This window comes from Ovis canadensis, chromosome 3, assembly GCF_042477335.2.
Source record: "Ovis canadensis isolate MfBH-ARS-UI-01 breed Bighorn chromosome 3, ARS-UI_OviCan_v2, whole genome shotgun sequence".
NCBI lineage: Eukaryota > Metazoa > Chordata > Mammalia > Artiodactyla > Bovidae > Ovis > Ovis canadensis.
The window spans coordinates 60,270,892-60,279,971 of NC_091247.1; the positions used below are offsets into that span (position 1 = coordinate 60,270,892).

The 9,080-nt window shown below is 45.5% G+C and overlaps 1 protein-coding gene across 1 annotated transcript; it reads left to right on the forward strand.

Moving 5' to 3' along the window:
- The first annotated feature begins 275 nt into the window (after positions 1-275).
- Positions 276-8,645, forward strand: IL1B (interleukin 1 beta). Its single transcript, XM_069580377.1, has 7 exons — positions 276-393; positions 997-1,058; positions 1,822-1,870; positions 3,761-3,959; positions 4,794-4,955; positions 6,766-6,896; positions 7,831-8,645. Exons 2-7 carry the CDS (start codon positions 1,012-1,014, stop codon positions 8,041-8,043), a joined length of 801 nt encoding a protein of 266 aa, XP_069436478.1. The 5' UTR covers positions 276-393; positions 997-1,011; the 3' UTR covers positions 8,044-8,645.
- The last annotated feature ends 435 nt before the right edge of the window (positions 8,646-9,080 follow it).

The following is a 9,080-nucleotide window of genomic DNA, read 5'->3' on the forward strand; positions in this document are numbered from 1 at the left end:
TGTCCTCCAATTTGTTCCCAGAGATCCAAAATTAAAACATCCTTCTTACCTAGGAAAACCCACTATTTTGGTTTGACACCATCTGCACAATAGTTGTCAGAAAAACCAACATATATTTGCATAATGACACATTTGCAAGAATGTGTCACAGTTTGCTATCACTTGCCCTCCCAAGGACTGGAGAATTATTTCTCTCCCAGAAGTTACCATCAATCCTTTTTTTTAAAACTTGGTTGTGAAATCAGTTAACCAAAGGGGAAATCTCTCAGCTCTCCACTTCTGCTTTTGAAGGCCATAAAATAAGTGGGAGAAACCAGCAGACAGTATACCCGCTTGGAGGCACAGCAAGCCATCCAGGGATCCTATTCTCTCCAGCCAACCTTCATTGCCCAGGTACCACTTTAATTCTTCCTTCTGACTAGGTCTTAAGGGAGTCTCGCTCTCTTTTCCTGTCTTCCTCCCTCTTCTCTTCCTTCTCTGCCTGACAGCTGGGCTTTCTGCAAAACTGCCAGCTGTGTTATAATACCATAACTTGCAAAATAATAGGGGGATTAATATCACTTGTCTAGCAGCTTACATCTGAGAGCTCGGGATCCTACCTCCATCCCAGATCACTTAAGAGATCCGCTCCTGGTTTGGGCTTGGTTTAGCAAATGCTTTACTCTGGACCCCTGTGGCTCAGCTTGTAAAGAATCCACCTGCAATGTAGGAGACATGGGTTCTATCCCTGGGTTGGGAAGATCCCCTGGAGAAGGGAAAGACTACCCACTCCAGTACTCTGGCCTTGAGAATTGCGAAGAGTCAGACACAGCTGAGTGACTTTCACTTACTCTGAACCCAAAGGATGACTTTCGTGCATTCACTCATTCATTTGAAAATGGCTTCTTTGCTTGCCTGCCAGGTACAAGATGCTGAGGGCAATTCACATGTGAAGAAGGCAGCCCTCATGGGGACTGGCATGGCAAATGGTCACTCATTTTTCTCCTCTTTGCACAGGTTTCTGAAACAGCCATGGCAACCGTACCTGAACCCATTAATGAAGTGATGGCTTACTACAGGTCAGTGGGAAAATTGACACCAATTGTGCTAGCAGGGCTTTCCTCTCAAGAATGGATTTTTATATGTGCTTAGAGACCAGATTTGTCTCCCAAACTGCCTCTTACAGTGGCAAGCAGGGTTCCAAGTCAACCTGGTTTAAGGACTGATGTCCCACTGCAAGTCCAGCCGTGGCACCCCTAGGCCACCCAGATCCTGCTTCAGGGGCTTCCTGCAGATGGAAACAGGAAAGAAAGATTCCAAGTGGACAATCCAGGGGACCCCTTGGCAGATTTGGCTTAACTGAGGAGGAAAGCTCAGATTTTCACCAGGCTGGAAGTTAGGTCTCAGGATAAAACAGAGAGCTCAGACAGCAACGGGTACCTGCCCTCTTCCCGTTCTGTCCCATGTATACTACCGTGGCAACTACCTGCTTCAGGCAGCCCTAAGGAACACGTTGTTTGCAGTTTCCTATTGCCCAGCTTCCCAGGTGGCTCAGTGGGTAAAGAATCTGCCTGCAATGCAGGAGATGCAGGAGGTGCAGCAGACATGGGTTCGATCCTTGAGTCCAGAAGATGCCCTGGACAAGGGCATGGCAATACTCCAGTATTCTTGCCTGGAGAATCCCATGGACAGAGGAGCCTGGTGGGCTACAGGATTGCAAAGAGTTGGACACGACTGAAGCAACTTAGCACATATGCATTGATGGTGAAGATTATCATTGAGGAAGAAAAGCTAATCTTGTCCAGGAGATGTAATTGAGCAATTTTTCTGTTTTTATTACAGTGATGAGAATGAGCTGTTATTTGAGGTTGATGGCCCCAAACAGATGAAGGTGAGTCTATGGGCTTTGATCCCAACATGTTGAGGGGCTCTGACAGAGGAAAGACTCAGGGAAGTGTTCTGGGCCGGCTTGTTCCTATGGAATTTTGTGATGGAATGACTTTCTCCTCTTCCAGTGAGACAAATGGAAGCTGGCCACTCCGCAACTCCCACGCCACCAGTGTTTCGCTGAGGCTTGGTGATGCTGGCCATGCTTGCAGAGGCTTTTAGAAGGGGAATTTAAGTAGAGATAGTGCTTGCTGTCTCATGTTAGGAAGACAGTTCAGGCTTCCAAGCAAATTTAATTCTTCTTTTAGGAGAGGTGTTCAGCTCTAAAAGTGATGAAGCTACATTAATCACTTGAACTGAACCTGACCCAGAGATGATGACCTTGGGAATGAATATGTCCACCTCCTTTAAGGGTGGGATTGTTTTTTGCTCGCTGAAGTGGAGCTTAAAGACAACAAGTCATGATGTAAACAAAAAGTTGAGTTTGGGAGTTACGAGAAAATTATTCACTTGCCGTTGGATCTTGAGCAAGTCATTTTACCCCTTTGATCCTCGTCTGGATAATAAGGGTCATAAGCAGGATGATGTCCGAGACCCTAGCATCCTGCAATCCTTGGCTGAGATATTACCAGCAGGAGCTAAGTTTATCTCGCAGAGGACTGTTTCTTTGTATGTGTGTGCTCACTCACTCAGTAGTGTCTGACGCTTTGTGACCCAGAGAGTATTGTTGACCCTCCAGCTGTCCCTCCTCTTCTTTAAGTGTAATAGCTTCTATAATCTAATAACTCTCTCAGGTAGTCTAGCCATCAGCCGAGCTAGCTGGCGCAGTTGTACCAATTAGCAGGAAGCTGTTCTCTCTGATGTTTTTAGTTTGTGACAACCTCCTCCAGCCCTATCAAGCATTCCTGTCTTGTTGAAAGTTCCTTTCTTTAAAGATTTTAAAACTAGCATGGCTGGTTTTCTCCAGCCCTAGATGGAGCCCAGTTTCTCTGTCCAGCCCTCCCTCCCACAGCCTCTTGCAGTATTCTGGCTCTCTCTCATGGGGCCTCTACTCTAGGCAGAATGTCCCTCCCACTCAGCTTTCCTCTGTGTTGTTACAGGTCTCTTGAGCTGTCCTTCAAACTTTTAAACCATTATTATGTCTTGCAAGCAACTTCAGTTAAGGTTTAATGCAGTTAAACAGTTTCTCTGAATTGAGGAACTATTTCACAATAGTCACCACTTTTTTGCAGGATGCTTATGAGGAAGCATTTGAGAAAAAGATTGTAGAGAACACTGTTGATTGGGCAGAGGCATATTGAAAATCTAATCATCATGGCCATGAAAAATGAAATACATAACATTGGTGCATTACGCTTCCAAAAAGATAAATAGTGTAAGAAGGTATAAGTTTATGGTTAGGTGGAGCGTGTATAAGAAAAGATAAGGTAAGAATGGATTTATTCTAGAAGAATGTTGTATACTGCATTAGAAAGCTTACATTATGGCTTAGGGTCTGCCTCTCACTGGCCGCTATGTTTTTGGATAAGCCACTTAACCTCTCTGGGTTGCGGAGAGATGAAAGTTTATCTTTAGAAGCTCTGTTATCTCTTCCTTGGGCTTCCCAGGTGGCTCAGTGGTAAAGAATCTGCCCATCAATGCAGGAGATGCAGCGGGTTTGATCCTTGGGTCCAGAAGACTCCCTGGAGGAGAAAATGGCAACCCACTTTAGTATTCTTGCCTGCAGAATCCCATGGATAGAGGAGCCTGGCTACAGGCCATGGGGTCTCTGAGTGTCAGACATGATTGAGTGGCTGAACATGCATGAATCTCCTTTCTCCTCCTCTCTCGTGCCAAAACGGGAGTCGTCTGGCCCAACCATCTTCCCACACTGACTTCTTTGGTCCCTTCACAGAGCTGCACCCAACACCTGGACCTCGGCTCCATGGGAGATGGAAACATCCAGCTGCAGATTTCTCACCAGCTCTACAACAAAAGCTTCAGGCAGGTAGTGTCGGTCATCGTGGCCATGGAGAAGCTGAGGAGCCGTGCCTACGAACATGTCTTCCGTGATGATGACCTGAGGAGCATCCTTTCATTCATCTTCGAAGAAGGTACCTAATGAGAGCTGAGGGCAGACATGAGATCGCTGGTCATTTCCTTCTCAGAGGCCATAACCCTACAGTCATAACACCCCCGCCTCCCCGCCTCCCCTCCTGAGGCTGAAACCCTTTAAAAGTAGAGGGCCCAGTAATGAGAGGAAAACAGAGACACCTAGAAACCCAGTTAATCATCTCTTCAGTTGAAACTCGTCTTTTTTTCGTTTTGTCTTCCATCAGATTGATTTGCTCCCTTAAAAGATTTTTTAAGGAATTCTTCCTTAATGAAATAATGATGTAACTGACTAATCATGCTATGCATTTTATTTTATTTTATTTTTATTTTTATTTTTTTTTGCATTTTAAAATTATGGAAGCTTTTCCAGAATTTACAGACCTGCATAAAATGGTACCCAAAATGTTACATTTCAATACACTACTGTATAAAAGCCAACTTGGTGATGGTTTAAGTCTCCTTTTTAGTTGTTGAAACTATTCTTAAAATAGGACCTTGGTAACTACTCATATTTGCAAAGCAGCCAACCATTCTGTATGCTTTCATTTACATTATATCCTGCGAATCTCAGAATGTCCTTGTTGGGCCACATCTGTTGCCACCACCATTTTACATAAGGGATTCCATGGCTCATCCACGGCAAGTAATAGAGCTGAAGTTTGAACCTACATCTTAGGGTGCCAGGCTCAGTGTTCTGACCCACCCCAACTTCTTCTCCACTGATGTAATCAAGCATCAGCTAGGCATGATCAGATGTCCTCCAAGGAAACAAATTCTGCCTCCCATCATCACCTGGGCATCTCCCTAAACAAGGTTTGTGTTCCACATTTCAGAGCCTGTCATCTTCGAAACATCCTCCGATGAGCTTCTGTGTGATGCAGCCGTGCAGTCAGTAAAATGCAAACTCCAGGACAGAGAGCAAAAATCCCTGGTGCTGGATAGCCCATGTGTGCTGAAGGCTCTCCACCTCCTCTCACAGGAAATGAGCCGAGAAGGTACCTGGGGACTTTGTCTCTTTTCTTGGCCTCCTCATTGCTTACTAATTCTCTACATTTTTGACAGAGCAGACCATTAAGGAAAATGATCCATGGCAGTGAAATTGCATATAATAAAGAACATGCTGGGGCTTCCCAGATGGCTCAATGGTAAAGAATCTGCCTGTCAATGCAGGAGACACAGGTTCAATCCCTGGATCAGGAAGATCCTCTGGAGAAGGAAAATGGAAACCCACTCCAATATTCTTGCCTGGGAAATTCCATGACCTAGAGAGCAATAGTCAAAGGGTTGCAAAGAGTCAGACACGATTTAGCAACTAAATAACAACAATAAAGAAGGACATGCAAACGTTCTGTTTGGATTCTAGTGATAAGACCACATTGAGTCCCTTAGTATGTTCATTTTTCAGCAACAGAGGTGACTCTGAGAAATTAGACTACTCCAGCAAGCCCAGGACCACTGCCCAGCCAAGTCATTTAATGGCAGTGCTTCTGTTAGAAAGAGGTCATTTGATGGACATGACCTAACTGCCTGTGGGTTCTTTCTTCCGGTTGTTGGGGTTTAAACTAGAATGGTGAGGAGATAATTTGTCCCTCCTCATTCCCAACCCTGCCCCCCCACACCCCTAACATCTTTCCCATCCAAAACCAGATGGTTCCTTAGGGGGAAACCTAACTGACAAGCAGGAACTTATATCTCTCTACTGTCACTGGCAACTTTTTTCTTTTTCTTTTTTAACTTTCCTTTATTTTTGGCTGTGTGGTTCTTTGTTGCTGTGAGGGCTTTTCTCTACTTGTGGTGAGCTGGGGCTACTCTCTAGCTGTGGTGCATGGGATTCTCATTGCAGTGACTTCTGTTGCTGTGGAGCATGGGCTCTAGGGTGAGGGGGCTTCAGTAGATGGCTCATGGGCTCTAGAGTACAGTAGGGCTTGGTTGCTCTGCGGCATGTGGGATCTCCCCGGGCCAGAGATCGAGCCCATGTCTCCTGCATTGGCAGGCAGATTCTTTACCATTGAGCCACCAGGGAAGCGCATGTCACTGGCATTGTTTCAAGTCCAGGGGTGGCTCACAGGTTGCAGGAATCTGTCTGGCACTTTGCCACTGTGGCTGAACCCTGTATGCAGGGGTGTAACCAAGGGGGCAGCTGAAAGGAACAGCCAGACTGTTCTCTTCAAAGGGTGCTGACCTTGAAGAGAAGCATCCCTGAGGGAAAGCATCCCGGATCAACCAAGCCAAGACAACCCTGTTTCTTTAGAACAGTGTTGTGAGCGTGACCTTTGGGCCTCTAAGTGAGACAGCTATAACTAAAGAAGACTAAAAATGTATGTCTTTTCTTTGGAACCACTTTTCCGAGCTAAGCTTCTCCTTTCCCAGGTTCTTCCCACTTTCCTGTTTACAGTCCTGAAATAGATCCATGCCTAGTGTCTTTCAGGAGCCCAGCTTTATCTCTTTTCTCAATTTTCACGTTGATCATACTGTTCTGTTCTTGTGGACCAGTCAAGGACATGAGAGCTTTCTCCTATTTTTAAAAATTAGACCCCTGATTTTTCATTGCCACTAGGATGAGTCTTTGAGAAGCCCCCAGACCATTTGAGGGGAAAACCTGTTTCAAGAAACTGAAGCTGCTATGATCTGTGGGATTACCCTATCTGTTAGGCTGTAGGAACCTCAGTGTGGGTTGCCATAGGAACCTCAGTGTCAGTTCCCACAGAGGATGCTATACTGTATGAGTCTTGGGCTTGGGGTTCAGGGATTGGGCTGACCCTGCAGTGCCATATCCCTGACGCAAGACCCCTCTCCTCTACCTAGTGGTGTTCTGCATGAGCTTCGTACAAGGAGAGGAAAGAGACAACAAGATTCCTGTGGCCTTGGGTATCAGGGACAAGAATCTATACCTGTCTTGTGTGAAAAAAGGTGATACACCGACCCTGCAGCTGGAGGTGAGTGAATACCGGGGGCTGAAGGTCCTTCTCAGGCTCTTCTGGGGCATCCCTAGCCATCACTTACTTCAAAGACAACTAACTTTCCCCCTTCCCCAGAACCTCTGGGAGTAGATCTAAATGATAATTTTGCATAAATGGAAATTAATTTAATGTAAGTGTCAAATGCATGTAGCTTTTACTCCCATCACACAAAAAATAAATTATTCTGCAGAATTTCTTCCGTCTTGGCACCCAACAGATTATACATTGTTAGAATTCTTCAATTTGATGGGACTTCCATAGTGGCTCTTGCCTGCCAACGCAAGAGATTCCAATTAGACCTCTGGGTCGGGAAGAACCCCTGGAGTAGGAAATGGCAACTCACTCCAGTATTCTTGCCTGGAAATGCTATGGACAGAGGTGCCTGGTGGGTTACAGTCCATGGGATCGCATAAGAGTTGGACACTTCTGAGTGACTATACAACAACCATCATTTGATAGATGACACTTTGGGGACTTAATCAGTTCAAGGGACCAGTCACTGCCATCTCCACTGCACTCCCAAAATCACACCTCCTCCTCCCACCAGTTTCCCCAGCAAAAATTTCATGTCCAACTTGAAGTCATTCTAGCCAGAGCCATGAGGAAAAACACAGGATAAGTCCCTGGAAACTAGCTACACCTAGAAGCTTTTACCTAATTTTCACTTTTGAAAACATTTCCACCTATATTATACACCCTAGCATTTGATGCGAAGTTTCAGAGAAGGATAAGTGTGTCTTCTGTCACCACACAGAAGGCCAGGGTCACAAAGACAACTCAGGAGTCTGGCTCCCAGACCTGAGCCCTGCTAATCCATTTTTAAACAACCCAGAGAACAACTTTGTCCTGACCAGGGTAGAATGTCTTTTCCCTTTCCTTCTTAAAGATGTTAATTTCTGTTTTGCTGCAGGAAGTAGACCCCAAAGTCTACCCCAAGAGGAATATGGAAAAGCGATTCGTCTTCTACAAGACAGAAATCAAGAACACAGTTGAATTTGAGTCTGTCCTGTACCCTAACTGGTACATCAGCACTTCTCAAATCGAAGAAAAGCCCGTCTTCCTTGGACGTTTTAGAGGTGGCCAGGATATAACTGACTTCAGAATGGAAACCCTCTCTCCCTAAAGAAAGCCATACGCAGGGAGTCCACGTGGGCTGAATAACCCCGAGGACTGGCAGAAGGGAAGGGAAGAACACAGCCGCAGCCTGAACCTCACTGTTGTGTGATCCATGCCCAACTGCCTCCCCTGCATTAGTGCTTAGAGATCTCCCCACCAGCCGGGAGGAACAATCCCCTCCCACCAGCCGGGAGGAACAATCCCCTCCTCCCAGTGCCTATCCTCGGACCCCAGCCACTGAGCCACCCCTCTCTCACTTCTACTCACTCAAAGCCGGCCTGGCAAAGACCATGGCACACTAGAAGAAATCCCCTGTCCTTTGCACCCAGCTTCTGATGAGCAATTGCTTAACTATTTATTTATTTATTGATGGGTTAGTCTATTTAATTTAGTTCCAGGGGGCCAAGAAGCAGCCACATCTGCGAAAAATCCTAGCCTTCAATAACTGTGGAACCAATTTCCTTTGGGTTAGTGTGCCATCCTTCTGTCAAGTCCTTTCACCAAGCCTGAAAGCATACAAGCTCAGATTATTTAAACAGAATTATTTATGAATAGGGAAGAATGATCAGATTGTTCAATGATTCTGAAATAAACTTCACTGAAAACAAATGTTTTTTCCACATGGTCATTGACTTGTGTCAGAGCTGATGTAGAAGAGTAAAGATGAATGGAGTCATGAGTGCTCCCCTTGAGGAATTAGAAATCCACTCCTCATCATGGGATGCAAAGCGCTTAGGAACATCACTGGCCAGCAAAGACCAGCTTGAACACCCTTCCCTTTCTCTTCTGTTATTCAACAAAAGTATATATGGTACACAAGTTTCCTCTGAAAAACAGGATCAGCTAAAGTATTATAGGGAGTAAGGGCTGGTGGTAACAGCTGCCAAGTGTTTCTCTATTCATTTATTCAACAAACACATCTTAAGCCAGTGTTATGTCCTAGGGGCTGGAGTACAGAAACCAGAAAGGTAAGGCGTTCCTAGTTAGATAGGGAGTGAGTGAGTGAAGTCGCTCAGTCGTGTCCGACTCTTTGCGACCCCATGA

Coding starts and splice junctions, on each gene's coding strand:
- IL1B (XM_069580377.1), top strand. CDS start 1,012: ATGGCAACCGTACCTGAACCCATTAATGAAGTGATGGCTTACTACAG. Junction 3,960..4,793: donor TTCATTCATCTTCGAAGAAG/GTACCTAATGAG, acceptor TCCACATTTCAG/AGCCTGTCATCTTCGAAACA. Junction 6,897..7,830: donor CACCGACCCTGCAGCTGGAG/GTGAGTGAATAC, acceptor GTTTTGCTGCAG/GAAGTAGACCCCAAAGTCTA.